General features: G+C 37.6%; 7 protein-coding genes across 7 annotated transcripts; all 7 read right to left on the bottom strand.

The window, feature by feature from the left end:
- Positions 1 to 137: 137 nt before the first annotated feature.
- FPOAC1_006445 (uncharacterized protein) lies at positions 138 to 1,478 on the bottom strand (the record flags this gene model as incomplete). The annotated part of the gene is made up of 1 exon (XM_044850928.1): positions 138 to 1,478. One exon carries the CDS (start codon positions 1,476 to 1,478, stop codon positions 138 to 140), a length of 1,341 nt encoding a protein of 446 aa, XP_044709640.1.
- A 9,360-nt stretch (positions 1,479 to 10,838) lies between these two features.
- FPOAC1_006444 (uncharacterized protein) lies at positions 10,839 to 11,949 on the bottom strand (the record flags this gene model as incomplete). The annotated part of the gene is made up of 3 exons (XM_044850927.1): positions 10,839 to 11,345; positions 11,396 to 11,805; positions 11,859 to 11,949. 3 exons carry the CDS (start codon positions 11,947 to 11,949, stop codon positions 10,839 to 10,841), a joined length of 1,008 nt encoding a protein of 335 aa, XP_044709639.1.
- An 89-nt stretch (positions 11,950 to 12,038) lies between these two features.
- FPOAC1_006443 (uncharacterized protein) lies at positions 12,039 to 13,061 on the bottom strand (the record flags this gene model as incomplete). Its single annotated transcript, XM_044850926.1, has 1 exon — positions 12,039 to 13,061. The coding sequence occupies one exon, from the start codon at positions 13,059 to 13,061 to the stop codon at positions 12,039 to 12,041; it is 1,023 nt and encodes a 340-aa protein (XP_044709638.1).
- Positions 13,062 to 13,492: 431 nt separating this feature from the next.
- On the bottom strand, positions 13,493 to 14,656 carry FPOAC1_006442 (uncharacterized protein; the record flags this gene model as incomplete). Its single annotated transcript, XM_044850925.1, has 3 exons — positions 13,493 to 13,506; positions 13,556 to 14,565; positions 14,622 to 14,656. 3 exons carry the CDS (start codon positions 14,654 to 14,656, stop codon positions 13,493 to 13,495), a joined length of 1,059 nt encoding a protein of 352 aa, XP_044709637.1.
- Positions 14,657 to 14,952: 296 nt separating this feature from the next.
- Positions 14,953 to 16,214, bottom strand: FPOAC1_006441 (uncharacterized protein; the record flags this gene model as incomplete). Its single annotated transcript, XM_044850924.1, has 3 exons — positions 14,953 to 15,116; positions 15,168 to 16,123; positions 16,177 to 16,214. 3 exons carry the CDS (start codon positions 16,212 to 16,214, stop codon positions 14,953 to 14,955), a joined length of 1,158 nt encoding a protein of 385 aa, XP_044709636.1.
- A 586-nt stretch (positions 16,215 to 16,800) lies between these two features.
- Positions 16,801 to 17,109, bottom strand: FPOAC1_006440 (uncharacterized protein; the record flags this gene model as incomplete). The annotated part of the gene is made up of 1 exon (XM_044850923.1): positions 16,801 to 17,109. One exon carries the CDS (start codon positions 17,107 to 17,109, stop codon positions 16,801 to 16,803), a length of 309 nt encoding a protein of 102 aa, XP_044709635.1.
- A 374-nt stretch (positions 17,110 to 17,483) lies between these two features.
- On the bottom strand, positions 17,484 to 19,312 carry FPOAC1_006439 (uncharacterized protein; the record flags this gene model as incomplete). The annotated part of the gene is made up of 2 exons (XM_044850922.1): positions 17,484 to 18,010; positions 18,067 to 19,312. 2 exons carry the CDS (start codon positions 19,310 to 19,312, stop codon positions 17,484 to 17,486), a joined length of 1,773 nt encoding a protein of 590 aa, XP_044709634.1.
- Positions 19,313 to 19,382: the final 70 nt, after the last annotated feature.

Raw genomic sequence — 19,382 nt, 5'->3', positions numbered from 1 at the left:
GCTTGTCTTGGAAGTGCAGAAGCGGGACTACTTTATACGAACTATACGATAATTATATGAATGGGTGATCGATATCATTTCTATTGTCTATAAAGCGCTAACACATCATAATATTTTATTCCATATCCCTGTCATTTTTAAATCTCCTCGCCGTAAGGGTAAACAACCTGAGATACAGCAGGCCACTTGAATGACTTGTGCTCTGTATCCGTAGCGGCCTTTTGGAAGTACTGCAGCAAATCATTCCACAGGCCATCAGTGTTCTCTTGGTTGCTCAAATCCACAGGCTCCTGATCATTGGCAATCTGGGAGATCTGAACACCGGCAGCAGCGAATCGCTTCATAACATCGTCGTGGTCGAAGCACTGCTCAATGGTTCCTGTAACAGCAACCTTCTTGAGGAGCTCAGGGAATCGGGGCTCCTGAGCACTGGCGCGTCCCAGACCAACACCATCAATGATATCGAGGGAGTCAACCATAGCCTTGACAGACTTGAAACCTCCGGTGGAGAAAACCTTCATGTCTCGTGTCAGACCCTTGACAATCTCCTCAGCTTGGGTGAGGAAGTAGTTCTCTCGCTTGCGGTTCTCCTCCTTGACGTGAGCAAAAGCAAACTTCTCGTAGTTACCACCAGAGAGCTCGAGGAAGTCAACCTTGGCCTTCTCAAGCTCGATGGCAAGAGCCTTGGCGTCCTCAGCGTCGACACCGCCGGGAGTGTACTCAATAGCGTTGGCCTTGATACCAACGATGAACTTGGGGCTGACGCGGCGCTTAATCTCGGCAATGACCTCGAGGACAAGACGCATGCGGTTCTCGCGGCTGCCACCGTACTCATCAGTTCGGTTGTTGGTGCGAGGAGACAGGAACTGCGCAAGAAGATAACCGTGAGCGCCGTGAAGCTCAATGCCGTCGAAACCAGCCTTCTCGAGGAACTCGGCGGCGTGGGCGAAGCCGTTGATAACAGTGGCGATGTCCTCCTTGGTAGCAGGTCGAGGAACAGCATATGTCTTTCCGGGGGTGCTGCTAACGAGCTGAACATCGGAAGCACTGATGGGGTTGGGCTGAATCCACTCTTCGACCTGACGACCAGCGTGAGAGACCTGAGCGATCAAGAGGTTACCGGTCTTCTTGGAAACGGTAGCCAACTCCTTGAATCCATCGAAACGACGGCCCTCAAAGGGCTCATCGGCGGGGATAGTAAGGTTACCGGGAGCTTCGAGGTTCATTCCATCGATGATAACGTTGCTGGTGAGGATTGAGCCCCAACCTCCAGCTCCCCAGTTCTTGTAGAGAGTGATGAGTTCGGGTGTGGGATATCCTCGGGCAGAGACATCGTTGGCATCCCATGTAGCGAGCTTTTCAGACATGGCAGCCTTGAGAAAGCGGTTGGGGGCCTTTTGACCAGCAAAGACATATTCGAGAGGTTCTAGGAGACGAGAAGGGTCAACGACCTCTGAACCGTATCTTGAAGGGGCCATTTTTATGATATTAAGTATAATTGGAACAATTGATGTAAGAGGGTATAACTTGGATGATGAGAATAAAGAAAGATATGGTATATCTTTCTCTTATATATCGGGTCTCTACTTATATCCGCAAAAATCCATCACGGACCCTTACGAAAGCCCGTACGAACAGACCAATATCGATATCCACTTGCGGAGTTTGTAATGGAGCATTTTACCTCGGTACACGAATCATTCGTGCTAGTTTTACGGAGAATTTACTTATTTTAGCCACTCGATCGTGAGTCCAAAACTAACTTTGATGAAACGTGCGATTCTAACGTTGTTTGCATGTATTTGTAAGCCAGCCGATTGCCGTGGAAGCTCAGGAGAAAAGTGGCCAAAAGATCATCACGTCATTCCTACTGGGCGGGATGGAACGAACTTACTTGAAGAATCTGTAGTGACTTTGCTATTCGCGTCTTATTTCCTTTGGAAACAGTGACAAAGCCAGTGCTGGAACTCGGTGTAATAGTTGGCCCGAAGACAGACTTGATTTCTCAAGCATTGACGAAGCATTTTTAGTGACTCTATACCGCCTGTTCCTTCACCGCCCTCTATAATTGATTCGATCATGTATATTCTATTGTTGCTAGTGCTCTTGACTGATCTGACTGTGGAGTCAGATTAAAATTTTATCAAGTCGTGATAATCAATAAAGCTTAGCAACTATTCTTCTACCAATATGAGAGTACTTGACTGATTGAGTAACTTTCTGTAATTCTATCATCCAGATAATATGTTGAGCATCGCTGTCCCTATTACACAGCAAGATACAGATGAACAATCTATCATCTTGATAGACTATTTTCTATTAGAGAGTATTATATAGCAGTTGAGTGTCTATGCGAACTGTGATTGGCACACCCAGCTTACAGACCTGATGGCGGTTGTACCTCCATGTCTAACAGGGGTTCAATGTTGCTCTACCAGGTAGGGACATAATAAGCACAACACGCGCTTCCATTGACATTAAAAATTATATTAAAGATCCTTAAAGTGTCAAAGGCTACAGTAAAATCATCAGTGATACCCTAAACGCATTCTCCGCCCCTTGCCTGTTCTGGCTTCTTTGGTAGGTATACTGGTAAACTAATCGGGGGATCTCTACTGTAAGCCGGTGGCCTTGGTCCGATGCTTCTTTGGGCTCGCTTTCGTAGTTTGGCGTTTCTAATTCGCCAGAAGTAACAACAACCGCAGGTCGTGAGAAGAATAATGGTGATAGGAAGAGCGATCATTAAAGCAATGGCCATGTTTCTAAGGCCTGTCTCGTCGCCTTCTGATGAGTTTGACATATTTAGGTTTTTGTGAACTGATATTGAGATACAAATGAGTTTCCTAAGCCACAATCGATGTTAGTAAAGGATATGAAGATAAGATGGTGGTCAGTACCCCACGGACAGCAGTATTAGTTTCACTGTTTCTGTTTGGCGCAGATGTTTAACCAAGGAAGAAAGGCTGATAATGATCTCTTGCGGCACTTTGAGATTCTGCTTATATGCAGATGAGAGCCCGGGGAAAGGAATCAATACAAAAAGGCGAGACAAATAAGCCAATAAGTAAGCAATTCTCATGGCATTGATCCTGCCTTGTCGCTTGGTTTGTGGTTTCGTGGCTGAGCTTTACAAGGGTTGCTCCAGGCTGAATCGACAACCGGCCCATGGACCCATGAGCATAAAATAACGTGGTTATCACAAAACTACTCTAAGCCTCGTTAGGCTGAGCTGCTATAACCTTTCGTAAATTCCGATCACGCCTTGCCAGCGATTCCGCAGTCGGTCTGTTGAACATGGAGGACATCATGGGTATGATCACGTGATCATATTATATATACATATATATATATATCTCTTCCTCTATTATAGTCCTTTAACTTAGATCTTAAATCAATTTATTTATATATTAAAGTCTTATTATAATAGGTTATAAGCCTAGATAGCTATATATATAAAAAGCTAAATAAAATATCTATTTTATTAATTTAACTTAAGGATTAAAAATTCTTCTTTTTACTATAAAAATAACTTAGCTATTATAGATTCTTTTAACTATTTATTAATAAAATAGCTATTTAATATTAATATAAATATAATATTAAGATATTCTCTATAATACTATATTAAGAAAATTATTACTATAAGGAAAAATTAAAAATAAAGCTATATAGATATTATCTATATATAACTTATATTTAAGATTACTATTAAAACCTATTATCTTTAGATTCCTTAATAAAGAATATTTCCCTATATTAATAGCTATAATTAATATATATCTAGATTAAATAAACCTCTTATTTATAATTAAGGATAGCTCTTTCTATTTAGACTTATCTAATATATTATTAATAGATATATTTATATTATATATTATAGATAGTCTATTTAAAGTATTATTAATTAAACTCTAAGGACTAGAAGTTATATTAAAATATAATAGATATAATAACTATATTATTATCTTTAATATATTTAATATATCTAATATAATATCTAAGATTGCCTCTATAACTAGAATAAATAATATTCTATTAACTAGAAGTATAAATATTAATAATATAAGATTAGAAATAAGTATAAACTTAGCTATATATAATAAAATTAACTATATACTATTAGATAAGTATATAAATATAGGATATTAACCTTCTAAAATAAAGATAAATTATAACCTTATAGAATAATAAATTAAATTATAGCCTTACTTTAATATAAGCTAGGATACTTTATTTATATTAAATAGTAAGGCTAATAATATCTTAATATATAGACTAAATAATATACTATTAGTAAGTCTATAAATATAAAATATAATATATTAAGAACCTAGATAATAGCTATCCTATTTAATTAATTAAGATTATATAAATAATAACTTTAAACTAATAATTAATAGTTTAATTAAAATACTTAGATTATAATCTTAGTATATATTAATACTTAAAGTAGTATTTAAACTATATATTTAATAATATATTCTTAAAGATAATTAAATATATTATTAGACTGGATTTAATTTTATTCTTTAAAGAATTAATTAATTAGTCTAAATAGAAATAAGCTATATATATTAAACTAGGTTATACTAGCTATAGTAACTTATTTAATCTATCTATATTAATATTAATAACTATTCCTTTTTTCTATAACTTCCTAGCTTATTAAACCTAAGCTATATATATAATTATAAGCAGATATAGCTATAATACCTAAGAACTTATAGAAGGGAAATTATTAGTCTTTAAACTTATAGAAACCCTATACCTTTAATTTAAACTTAAAGAAAGTATTAAGTTTATAGACTTAGTATATAAATAGAGAGAGATAATTTTCTCTTAATTTAATAATATATTTATATTTAGATAAAAAATTAGAGATATTTTAGCTAGGTTTATTAAATTTAATAAAGAATATAAATTCCCTAAATTATATATTATTAATAAATTCCTTATAAGCCTTAGATTAAACTATAATACCTTTTTTACTATTTTCTATTAAAATTATAATATTATTCTTATTTATAATAGTATTACTATTATTAAGGCAAGAGTTATACTTAATAATGCCTTTTATTTTACTAAGTAAAAAGAATAATAATAGAAATAACTTAATAATAATAAGAATATATAGACTGCTTTTCTTACTTAATATAATAACTATAGAAATAGTTTACTTTTAAGATAATAATAATTATATAAGATATATAGTAGATTAAGCTATAGAGATAATAACTATTAAGTATAATACCTAGAGAAATAATATAAATAGGAATATAAATATCCTAAATAAGCTAAATAAATATTATATTTCTAAAAATAATAGTAATATAGTAATTATAATGCCCTATTTAATAATATAATTAATTATAATAGCCTAGAGATAAAAATAGCTATAGTAGCTACTTATTTTCTTAATTATATCTTTATCTCTATTTTAAATAACTTTACTAAAACTATATAATTATAAGATAATATAATATAATACCTCTCTATAGTATATATCCTTAATAGTAATATAATAAGCTATATAATATATAAGTCTAAGAACTTTAATACTCTGGCTAAGATAAATAAGTTTATTACTAGCCTTAGTAGATTTAAGATAATTATATAAGGATATAGTATATATTAACTTTAGGCTAAAAATAAGAATAAAAAAGCTATTATATTTAATAATTTACTTTTTATCCTAGATAGATATATTAACCTTATATTAGTATTATAACTCTTAAAGATTAATATATAAATTATCTTTAATAATAAATATATAATAATTATCTAAGATAATAGGATTATATTTATAGTAACTTTTTATTATAATATATATATTATTAATAAAGAAAGAATTAATTATAATATTACTCTATTTATATATATAGTCTAAGATAAGGACCTAACTATTTAATATAAATATCTTAATTACCTTAATAAATAAGGCATTAAGAAGCTATTAACTATAATAACTAGGATAAATAAGGTTAATATTAAATATATATATATCTTATATATATAAGGTAAGATAATAATATAATTATATTAATAATTAATTAAGAAAGGAATATATCCTTTTAAGAGCCTTTATATTAATATTATTAGACTATTCTTAATAATAGGTTTTAATAGTAAATAATATTAGGTTACTTTTATAGATAACTTTATATAAATAATATAGGTCTTCTTATTAAAAAGGAAGTTAGAGTTTATAGATAAACTTAAGTACTTTATTAAAGTATATATATTATTAATAAGGTAATATAAGTTTATTTATCTTAATAGAGAAAGTAAGAATATATCTATTAAAGTCTAACTTTTCTATTAAAGTAAAGGAATTAAGATTATTTATATTAATACTAAGTAATATTAATAAAATAGTATTACTAAATAAATAAACTAGATTATTCTTAAGAAGCTTATAATAATACTTATTAATAGGAATATCCTATATATATACTGGCTATATATCTTTAAGGGAATAGTTTAAATTAAAAACCTTAATCTTTACTCTATATTATTAATAATATTATATTAATAATAGATATATAAAGTCCTTAATATTTAATATCTATATATATTAAGTAATCTTAGATTTATTTATATCCTAAGATATTTACTAATACTTTATCTAAGAGATAAAAGATAGATAATTAACTTATTAATTATATTATAATTATATAATATTAAAATAATAATAATAATATATTAAGATAACTCTATAATAAATAGATATAATATTAGCCTTTAGATACTAATAAGGATTCTATTTAAGATATAATTATTATCTAGATAGATAATTATATCCCTTAACTTTAAGATACTTAAGTTAATAATTATATATTAAGTCTAATAGCCCTTAAAAGACATTATAAACTTTAGCTACCTTAATAAACTTACTCCTTTTATAGATAACCTTAATATATATTTATTTCTAATATAAATTAATTTAATAATAATATATTAGATTGCCTAAATATCTTAACTATATATATTATAATAGTAGCCTAAATAATTAATCTTATTAAACCTTAAATATATAAATAAGCTATATAGTCTACTTCTTACTATTAGTAAAAAGAAGCTATAATAAATAAACTTAATTCCCTTAAAGAAAATAAGATATAGACTATAGTAGATATATTAAATAATATTAATATTCTTTAAAGTAAATAGGTATATAAGGTAAAGAGAAGTAAAAAAGGTAAAATCCTTAGATATAAAGCCTACTTTATTATTTATAGTTTTAAATAAGAAAAAGGTATTAATTACTATAAGATATTTATATTTATTATTAAGCTAATAAGCTATAAAGTAATCTTTATTATTATAGCTATACTTAACTTTAAAGTTAAATAAATAGATATTAAGATAATATTCCTTTATAGTAATATTAATAAGAATATCTATATATTATAATCTAAAGATTTTTATAATAAAATTAAATAAATCTATAAGCTTAATAAAGTATTCTATAGTTTAAAGTAGGCATTATATATTTAATATAATATACTTTTATCTTATTTAAATAAACTTAGCTTTAAACTATTATACTTAGATATAGAAGTCTTTATTAAAGGTATAATCTGTATTATAGTTTATATTAATAATCTTTTACTAATTAATTTAAATATAGAAAAGATTAAGAAAATTAAAATAATATTATTTAAATACTTTAAGATAATTAACCTTAGCCTATATAAATACTATCTTAAGATATCTATTAAATAAGATAAATTAAATTAAGCTATTTACCTATCTTAGTCTATATATATCTAGAAACTGCTTAAAGAATTTAAACTTTAAGATTATAGTTTAAACTTTATATTAATTATAATATTAAAATTTATATCTATAGATAATATATATAAGGTTACTCTAGAACTTAAGATATAGTTTATAAAAGTAATTAATTTATTAATATATATAATATTAAAAATAAGATTAAATATTATCTATAGTATATCTCTATATAGTTAATATTTTAATAACTTAATTAAAGAATATAAAATAATAGTTAAGAGGATTATAAGGTATTTATAAGGTATAATCTACCTTAAACTTTAACTTTAAGGAGATATTTAACCTCTTTAAGGATATATAGATATAGACTAGGGTAAAGACTAAGATATAAGATAATTAATAAATAGCTATATTTTTAACTTTAAGTTAAAAGCTATTAGCTAGAGCTTTAAGAGATAACTTATTATTACTTTCTTATTATATAAAGCTAAATATATAGCTTAAATATAGGTAATAAAGAAGGCTATCTAGCTATAATAATTATTTAAAGAGCTTATATCTCTAATTAACTTTAAATTAAATATAATTATTATATATAGTAATAACTAAGGGGTAATTTCTATAGTTAAAAACTTTATATAATATATAAAGTCTAAATATATTAATATTTAATATTATTTTATCTATAAATAAGTAGTATTTAATAAAATTAAAATATAATATATTTTAATAAAATACTAAGTTACTAATAGTCTTATAAAGCTACTCTTAAAAATAGACTTCTTATAATTTTAATTTACTTTTAGACTTATTAATAATTCTATATTAAATAATCTCTTTTATATATAATTATAACGTACATGATAAGCGGGTGCAACAGACAAGCGAGTGCAACAAAAAATCCCGCAATTTACATCTTCTCAACTTAATCAATTAATTTTCAACCACCAAATATGCCAGACCCAAATATTGAGGCTAGGATTCTTCTTGCACTTCGTGCCCTTCAAAATGACCCAAAATTAAGTCTCCGACGCGCCGCAGGCATCTACCAGGTCCGTTATTGGACTTTATATCGCCGACAGAAGGGTATCCTTTCTACGCGTGATTCTATCCCAAAATCACGCAAACTATCTGATCTAGAAGAACAGATCATAGTTCAGTTCATTCTCGATCTGGATTCGCGAGGGTTTCCCCCGCGACTGCGTTGTGTTGAGGAGATGGCTAACCGATTGCTCGCCGACCGCGAGACGCCGCCTGTCGGCAAGCGCTGGGCCTCTAACTTCGTCAAGCGACACAAAGACCTCAAGACGCATTTCCCCCGTAAATATGACTACCAGAGAGCCAAATGTGAAGATCCGACCATTATTCGCAACTGGTTTAGGCTCATAGCAAATGTAATTGCGAAGTATGGCATCCGACCTGATGAAATCTACAACTTTGACGAGACTGGCTTTATGATGGGCGTTATTGCGAGCGGAATGGTCGTCACAGGTGCTGAAAGGCGTGGAAGACCAAAATCAGTGCAGCCTGGAAACCGGGAATGGATTACAGTCATTCAGGCGATCAATGCCGAGGGCCAAGCGATCCCGCCGTTCATCATAGGTGCGGGCCAATATCACCTCGCCCACTGGTACCGAGAAAGCAACCTCCCGGGCGATTGGGCTATTGCGACGAGTCCTAATGGCTGGACAGATAACGAGATAGGCCTCGAGTGGCTAAAGCACTTCGACCGGTGTACTACCAAGCAATCAAAGAATCGCTATCGTCTCCTGATCCTCGACGGACACCAAAGTCACCACTCGGTCGACTTTGAGAGATATTGCAAGGCAAATAAAATCATCACGCTTTGTATACCGCCTCATTCGTCTCATCTGCTGCAGCCTCTTGATGTCGGGTGCTTTGGCCTGCTTAAGAAGGCTTACGGGCGAGAAATCGAGCATTTGATCAGATGCTCCGTAACCCACATTTCCAAAACCGAGTTCTTGCCGGCTTTTTACACCGCCTACCAGGCCACAATGACAGAGAAAAATATTAAAGCAGCCTTTAGAGGAGCCGGACTTGCTCCTCTCGACCCAGAAAGTGTAATCTCGAAGCTCGATGTGCAGCTGCGGACTCCAACGCCTGTGGAGGAGGTAGTTAGCCCCTCGACCCCTTGGGTCTCAAAGACCCCAAAGACTATCCTTGAAGCCGACTCTCAGCTTGAATATCTTGAAAAGAGAATCAAAAGGCATAAAAGTAGCTCTCCAGAGTCAATTCTAGAAGCATTGAGGTCTTCTTCCAAGGGAACAAAGATAGTTATGCATAAGGTTGCCTTATTAGAGGCCAGGGTCCAAGATCTTGAACAGGCAAATAAGATACTAAGCCGGCGGCGGAGGGCAAAAAGAACCCGGCTACAGAAAGGAGGGGTGATGACAGTAGAGGAAGGAAGGCAAGTAATTGATCAAACGGATGTTGATGCGCAGGCGGTGGCTGGACCATCGAGAAGTGGTGGTCAAGGAGGGCCTCCGCGAATGAAGGAAAGGCGCTGTGGAGCGTGCGGCAAGACAGGACATAATGCAAGGACCTGTCAGATACTTGTCGCTATGTCTATGGAAGAATATAGCGATTAATTTTACTTAATTAATAGTCTGTTGTGTTTTTATTGCTATTTCTATCTGAGATGTTGTGATGTTGTGTTGCACTCGCTTGTCTGTTGCACCCGCTTATCATGTACGTTATAGATATAATAATATAATTATATAATTAGTAGAAAATATAGAATAGTTTTAATTATATAATCTTTATATTCTTTTATATCTATCTTTTATCTATTTATCTATTTATTTATCTATTTATTATCTTTATCTCTTTATTTATTACCTTATAGATAGATAAGCTTAGGCATTAGTAGAAATAAAGCTAATAATAAAGCTAAATAGACTATATATAATCTTTACTTACTTAAAGGACTAGGAGGACTAATTTCTATATAATTATAAGCTTAAGTAAGAGTATTAAATATAGAGGATATTATAGGTATAATTATATAATTATATTATATATATATATATATATATATCTCTTCCTCTGTTACAGTCCTTTAACTTAGATCTTAAATCAATTCATTCACACATTAAAGTCTTATCACAATACGGTCTTCCATAAACCTCTTCTGTTTCCTTTGAAATCTTATCTGTCCAATCCTCCTTCTCGTCCCCATCATTACCGGACTTGGTAACAGAGGTTCCCTTGAGACTGACTTTACCTCCGTCATCCCAGCATGCTTCCATAGTATCAGCCAAATTGTGTAAAAATGCCGCAATACCGCCTGTTCCACCTGCACTGTTGTAAGTGTTGAATGGGCCAGCTACAGCCCATCGCGGCGCTATACTGGCTTCGACAATAGTATCCAAATCTTGGACAGACACAACGTCTTCGGAAACCAAGTGACATGCCTCGCGGAAAAGAGCAAAGGCCAGACGGTTGCCGACAAATCCTTGAGTTTCCTTGTTGATTCTTACAGGACGATGACCAGAACCTAGGTTTTTGAAATAGTCGATTACAAACTGTGTTCTTTCAGGTGCCGTATGTGGTGAAGGTACGACTTCGATGAGTGGCATGATATGAGGCTTCAGACTCATTAGTAAGAAGTATAATAGTGAGTCGTTTATCCACCTACTGGATTAAAAGGATGAACAACGAGTAGCCTTGACTTATCTTCAAGGTTTTCCACCTGTTTCGAAGCCTGTATGCCAGAAGTCGAGCTCCATAGATGTGCATTAGAAGGAGCGAATTCAATAACTTGAGCCCAAGTCGATTTCTTGAAGTCGACGCTGTCGGGTCCTTGTTCTTGAACTATTGTTGCGTTGGAGCAAGTATCTTCCAAGGAAGAACATACCACAACTCGACCATCAGAGATCAGTTGTTGGACAGATAGTTCGGTGCTGTTTCCTTCTTTCTTAGTTGACTCTAGGTACACTGGTAAGAGGCTCTCGATGTGTTGCTGCAAATCGTTGCGAACATCGAATAGTCTCAGGTTGGCATTTGAAAAGCGTAGATGTAGTGCCGTAAAAGAGAGACCAATAGTGCCTAAGCCAATGAGTGCTATTGTTTCTTGTTCTTTCGACATTTTGTGATTTTACCTCGTGAGTTGATAAGTTGAATGTCAAGTCCACGTTGGCATTCATCTTGTGGAGAGGAGGGGAATGAGTACCCGAGGTTACGCTGAGTCATGATATTGGAGATAGTCTACTGGCTATTCCTATTATTTATCTAGATAGATTTGTTCAATATTATTGATTTCCTGTTACAGGATTCCAAGTCTACAAACTAACAACAATCTTCTTTGCTGAAACACCCTTGGCCAAAGTATTAACACCCAACTGAACAGACTCCAAGCCTTTTCCAACGACTTCCGCTTCCGGAACAGCCTTGAACTTGCCCTCCTCTAGAGCAACAGGTATGTAATCTCCGAAAACAGCTTTCGCAACTGGTGTACCGATAATGCTTGTTGACATGATCGGTTGAGCCTTGACCTCTGGCAACTGCGATTGAGGACCGCGGACACAGATAACCTTGCGCAAACCGTCGCCGTGGGCAATGGATTGGCTGGCGCTGTTCATAGCTTCTTCGTTGCCACTGGCCTCCAAAGCACCCGCGAGTTTCTTGCTCATGAGTAGCGAGCAAATATCCTTGGTCACATGCGGGGACTTGTAGTCATAGACGTGGTCAGCGCCGAGGCTCTTGACATATTCGTGGTTCTTGGTTGATGCAGTGGTGATGACTTCGTAGCCAGCTGCTTTAGCCAGTTGAATTGCAGTTCCGCCTACACTGGCTGCACCGCCCCAGATGAGGACTGTCTCACCAGTAGGCTCAGGGTTGAGACTAGGAAACTTCATCTTGAGTGTGGCATCGCCAAACAAAGCCCACGCAGCGGTAGCGAGGGAGAGGGGGAGAACAGCAGCCTGCTCAAAAGAAAGTCCCTCGGGGATTTTTGAGGCGCAGTCGGCTCGAATAGATGTGTACTCCTGGAAAGCACTGTTTGCATTGTCCTTGCTGGCGAGCGAAGTAGCGTAGCCCAAGACTCTGTCGCCAGGCTGGAAGTTGGTGACATCAGAGCCGACTGCCTCTACAGTACCAGCAACATCCTCTCCGAGAATGACGGGGTATTGAGACTCGGAAATAAAAATACCAACATGCTGGTTCGCAATGTCGACAGGGTTGATGGCGACAGCTGAGTTCTTGACGAGGATGTGGCCTTGGGCAACTTCGGGGAGGGGAGCTTCCTTGACCTCGAATGGTGACGTCTTTGCGGCGACGAGCCATGCAGCGCTGTTTGAAGGCATTTTTCTGGTGATTGACTATAGAGACAAGATAAAAAAGAGAGTAAATAAATAAAAATAAATGTCAAGATGGAAAGCGGGAGTGTCAGATATTTAGACCAGATTAGATGATCAAATCTCAAAGAATCTAGAATAAGTCTTCTGTGACGTCGAACATCGCCTCGCCAGGCTCGATAAATAAATAACATTAGTAATTAATTGGGACCATCGGAGTGACCGTCTAACCACGTCAATATCTCGTGGTTGGTCGGAGTTAAAGCCACGATTGGATTAGCGGTGTGCAATCGAAGAGTTTATTTAGTCCATCCATGCCATGGTTTGGTTTATAATGTCTCAAACTAACTTAAGTAATCCTACCCAATCTACAATCTACAGGTGGATACCATTTTGCTACCATAGCGTGACATTCTGTCAAGACCTGTCTTTACTTGACTTCACAAATCTTTGACTATATTCCTGTTAGCAATGGTCCATCTCAAAGTTGCCATGCTGCTCACCTGGGGCTGGAACTTGAAAGGTACCCTCCTGAAGACCAATATCACCCTCTTCCGAATGCTCTCCTAAAGCTGACAGAACAAGGTTTCGTGCCGAAGCCAGTGACTCGTCTGAAAGACCCTGAGCTGGCACCATTATCTCGTCTACAGACCTGTTCGTGTCCTGTAGTTCGAAAGATTCCTCAGGAACGGCCTTCTTTCGTCGAAAAGCCATTGCCAAATTGATCTTTGGTAACATCCTCATCCAAGTCCGCGTGGCGGCTGTTTCCGGTTGGTCTTTCTCAAGAGCAGATGAGACAACAGTAGTAGCTACCTTGTTCTTGTCCTTTGAGCAACAAGGCAGTTCTGGTGTAGGATTCGACTCAGGCTCCGAATTAGACTTTGGTGTAGGATTTGGCGGACTTTTCCGAGGAGATGTCGCCTTGGCATCCCTTTCTTCCCCGGGCAACCCCTTGGATGCCAAAGAGGACTGGAAAGAGTCTATATTGACACTTTCAGGGAATCCAAGCTCGGAGATTATCGACTTCATCTCATCTTCCGAAGACACATCCTTGGAAACCTGGATGAACGAGTACAAATGCATCGCGAGCGTTGGATATTCCTCCAGATTCAGCCCAGACTGTTTGAGCGATCGCGCAACCTGCGCCAAGTCCATCCTTTCCTCGAGATAAGCCATGCGACTCTGAACAGCATTCTTAAGCCCAACCAGTTCAAAAATGGTTGCAGCGGCGTAGACGCGAAACGCAGTTCCAAGATCCCTGCAGTTCCTCTCGTCCTGTGAATCGAGTTCGGGGTCGAGGCTTCGGTATGTCCCAGTGTTTAGGAAGTAGGCGACGGACACTCCCACATCATATGGCATTTCACCAACGTCGATGCTATTGCGAGAGGTCGAGAAGAAGGGCTTTGCAGCTATTCGTGCGGCCAGTATCGGGCATTTGCTGATGGCGTTTCTGGGTACAATGCAAGGACCTTTGCCTTGGAAGTAAATTCGGCAGTCGTCATTGTTAGCAGATCTAGAGATGCATTAGTCTTGTTGATCATTTTATATGGTGAGTATAAGGGTACTTACGCGGTATCTGGCGGGGTTTTGTTGTCGGAAGTCATGGTGGTCGTATTTTGTGATTGTGAAAGATGGAGAACTGCAGTCGAGATGGTGAATTACTGAGGACTGCAAGAAAATGATGAATGGGCCCTTTTAATACTCTGCCTTTATTTTAAGATTTCACTTTTAAATTCACAAAAGTTGTTAAGTTTACAACCCATAGATACAGTTTATCCCATCAACTTTGCTGCCTACTTCACGAGAACCATCCAGGACGTGGCTGAAGATAGTGACTCAAACTCAGACGAGACATACTCAGGCCCCAAGACAACAAACATTGCTCACTAACCCTATTCTACTACCAAGAGCTGCCGTTTGAGCTTGGTGTCATCTCTAGGACTGAGTCCGACGCGACCGACATATCGTCTTCGAAAGATTCCAAGTCATCGACATCAAAGTGATTGGAATTGCCCTTGCGACCCAACCATGCCGCACCAGTATGGTCTGGCTTCAGTCCTGCTGCTATCGTGATGAGCGGGGCAATCTCTTGGTCTGGAAAGGTTGTTTACATACCAACTTTATCAAGTTTTCGTTTGGTTTTGGAATCATCTTCTGGCGTCTGTGGAAATAACTTTACCATCTCGCTTCGGTCTCGGCTGGCCACTTCGATCAAGGAGGTTCGAGTGTTTCTTTTCGCGGAGTTGTCGGTGCCTCTCTCGATGTCAGTGATGTCTTTGACGGGGCCTAGAGCTTGCAGTCTTTTGATTTCCGCATTGAGTGACCTCATACGCGCTCTGTCAGACTTAGTAAACCTTCGTCCCTTTTCGGCCCTCTTGATCAATAGAGACTCCAACTCATACTCCATAGACTGTAGACCCGACTTGACTCCAGTATCAGGTGCCTGTGACTGAATGTGCATCGATGCATGGTCATCCAGCATTGTTGCATTCTTTTTCTTTTCGTCTTTATCCATTCTGTGTTGGTGTTGTAATACGACAGTCTTCAGAGCAAGCGTGCTAATTGAGTTCGCTGACTCCAGGTCGCATAGAGCGTCTTGCGTCGTGACTCCTGGTGCACCGAAGTTTCCCTTTAACATGCGGCTTTGTAGGTACTCTTTCAGAGCTTCAAACTTGTCAAGTTCAACCCTCAGGTCATCAATAACATCAAAGATGTTCTGTAGGCTGAGCAGATCACACAGTCTTATGATCTCTTTATCCGCATGATAATTTAGGTTCCATAGCTCGATAGATGCTGCGGCAACGTAGACTCGAATGCTCTCCGCAAGTTCGCGTTGGTAATCTAGACCACGATGTTCGACGTTCCTATGGTTGCCGGTGTAGAGAAAGTGGATGATAGCATGCCCAATATGGTGATCAAATTCCTTGAAGTTCACACAGAGTGGCCAATCTTCATCTGGGTTCTTATAAACCCGTTTCTCGAGGTGCAGCCAAGATTTGAGGACTCTAGCGTGAATCCATGAAGGCTCACCATCTCGGAAGTGTGCTAAGTAGATATCGTCTTTATATGGTCTGGGATAAATTGTTACATTGATATTTTCTTGATAAAAGGACAGGTCACTTACGACGACTCTCCATCACGACTAGGATAGCGTGAGCTCATGGTGTGAGTATTTGCAGTGTGTAGGTCATGCAATTTGTAGGTTTCCAGAAAAGATTCAGGAAGAGTTTCGTAATAGAGGAGAGATTCATAAATACATACGTGACTGTCGCACGTCTTTCCAATGTTTTCAGTTACCGCCCAATACCACTCCATGATGCGACTGGTAGGCCTCCCACATTGGCCAACAAGCCGCAAACATAACCAACATTACTCACACATGTCCAATAGCATTCACTCACACACTGATGACGCCAAATCTAAGTGTCTGCCTTGCGTTAGTATCCGTGTTTGAGTGCTGCAAATGAGTACGACTCAAAATCGATTGGCTGATATCTTCTCACATCCATAACACGGCCATTCAATACATCACGACGAAACAGAAAGCCTGCATTCAATGGGTTATTTTTAAAATACCCGGTTATAAGAATATGATGACAAGCAAATGTCGATATTGATTATGAGGAGCAGTGACATTGATACTAGTGCCTTAGAAGTACGATATAAGAATGATAGTAGAAGACGTCCCTACTGAATTCTCACATCTATCGATTGACATCGTCAGAGGCACTCGCATTGTTTGTTTGTTTCAGTATGATCCGCCAGGCCTGCGCAGAGCAGTGCACTGTTGCTTCAGCCACGTGTAATGCCTCAAGGCTTTCGGAGCAAACACAGTATTAGGATCCCAATACTGTGCTCTGTTAGCATCCTTCCTCTTGACGTTTTTGATAACTGCCGCTTGATTTTTGGTGTTGGCGGTAGCACCAGTCGCTTGGGTTTCATTGTTGGTCCTGACTTCGTCGGCATTGGGACTTGAAGATTTTGTTGTCGGCATTGGTGGCAATATCACACTGTTGGGAGCTTCTTCAGATTTTTTCTCTTTCTTCGTGCCTTCCATTTTGTTGAGGTATCGCAGGGCGTTGTGGTGTATCTGTCTGACCTGTGGCAAGTCTGGCTTGTTTTGTGTGACGATGGTAAATAGTAAGAAAGGAGAGACGGGGGAATTCGTATTGAAATTAGGTAAAAAGAAACATTTCAATTACAAGAACTCTAACAAAGTTAATACAAAGTAGAATTTCCACTTTGAAACCCTGGTTCACATGTTGGCCGGCCATTGCGGTTTGAACCTTTATCCAAATAACCTTTTCTACCAACATGTTTTGTCTTCCGAGTTTGTCTATTACCTCACAATCTAGCCAAGTCTTTGATAGGGTCTTGCTATATACATGAAACCATTGCCCATTTAGACTAGCTGTTCCTTCAGCTGGGTAGTCAGGTGAGTACCATCGCTTTAGCCACCAATGCAGACGGAGACAGAATCTCGCCCACAAGCTCGGTAAAATACGTGTTGTAGTCAGCGCTGTGCTGAAGAACATAATCTCCCGAGTCGTCCGCTTCATCTCTGCGTGGTTCCAAGAACAAAGCAGGAAATATGCAGGCCTTGATTTTGAAGGTACCATGGTCGGAGCCTCTACATCTCGTCATGTACAAGTCGTCGAAATGCTCCTCCGGCGTGAAATAAATGAACTTTAGTCGTGACATGCTTGCAGTCAAATCGAGCTTTAGAGTTAGAGCCTTTTCAAGTACAGACATGAAGTCTGAGGCTTCGACAGGCTTATACATTAGTTGGTCGTCCTTTTGGGTCCCTCCTGGCTGTTGCAGTCGCTGTTGCTGTTGCAGTCCTTTGACGATGCGATCCGCAATTTCTTTTGTGCCTTTGTCGATAATTTCTCCCTTTTCATCTTCGATAAGCTGAGAGAACATGAGAAAATCCGCGTTTCGCAGAGATGTTGATCCTCCTAGATTGACTTGTGAGTGTGAGGTTCTATGGTAGACTAAAAGAAGGTTGACTTACCCCAGCACAGAATGATTTCTCGGTATTTATTCACAATCCTTGGCTTCCTTCTTAAAATCTTGGGGAAAGCGGGCTGAAAAGCGAGTTCGATGATGGCTGCACCCACAACTCCCATAAGCAGGTTTTCCGTTGTCATGGACCCTCCAATCTGTGTTTGAAGCCATACGCCTAATTCACTCTTGAACGTCTTGCGTGACCAGGAATTGATCACTTCGCTGTCCTCAACGTCAGACTGAAACTCAATGTTACTGTCTCTGGCGACATCCCAACATGTATCTCGAATACGTTGAAACAAAGCCTGGAAGCTTTGAGAAATCTCGTCCGCTGACATACTGGACCCTTCAGGATTAAATCCCCTCTCTAGCAGTGAGAAGCGGTGGCCTAGCTCCACCTGATTCCGTAATCTCGTTATCTCTTCATGATCAACGGGGTTCGAAGAGTTTCTCCTGGGCCTGTTCATTGCGCTCTTGACATGGTTGTTCTGGTTTCCGACATCCAGATTTCTGTTCTTACGACGGGCGATCTTGAGATTGCTATTCTCGCTTTTTAATTTGGGCGCTGTGGCCTTGGGACGGGCTTTCTTGTTTTTCAATTTGAGTCTGGCCTTGGACTTGGTCTCGCTCTTGGTTGGAGCTTGGGCGATTGATGGCCTTTGTGGGATGACCGTAGTAGGTGATGCTATGATTGCAGTGGGCTGAGGAACACCAGCTTCTGTGGTTTCCTGCGTCAATGTCGGTGGTGCTGTGATTGCAGTGGGCTGTGCGATACCAGGTGCTTCTATAGTTTCCTCTGTCGAAGATGGTGTTACACCATCATTTGTTCTTTGACTTGTGATGTCTTTGTAAAAGCTCTCGATTTTTGCCATCTCATCCGCATTCAATACCAGAGCTTCAAGTCCATACCTGTAGAGTAAGCCGACTCTGCCGCCATAGGTCTGAGCATACCGTCTATTCCACTCCGTGCAAAGTTTAGCTTTAACCTGTTTGTAGGTCGGATACAAGGCGCTGTTGATGTTTGGGAAAATGTTATGCTCGAAGTGTAGTTGGAAGAATAATAGTTCTTCGACGATGCCGTGGGGGATGCCGTTGTAGATTCTGTTTTCAATGTCGTTGTTGGGGTTGTTGATGATGTCGTTGATGCTCTGTTTCACAAAGGCAAGAAGTCTGTAGTACTCATCATTCGCAAACGGGTGCTCTGGCAGACACGCCTTCACTCTGACACCTTTGCTGCGAGTGGTGGGAGGCATTTCTACGATAGAGTTGTTGATAAAAAAGAGTGTGATATTCTGGGACTGTACATGGTTGGGTGCAGCTCAG

This window comes from Fusarium poae, chromosome 2 (genome assembly GCF_019609905.1).
Source record: "Fusarium poae strain DAOMC 252244 chromosome 2, whole genome shotgun sequence".
NCBI lineage: Eukaryota > Fungi > Ascomycota > Sordariomycetes > Hypocreales > Nectriaceae > Fusarium > Fusarium poae.
Note: the sequence above shows the minus strand (reverse complement) of the source record. Positions and strands in the feature narration are given on the sequence as shown.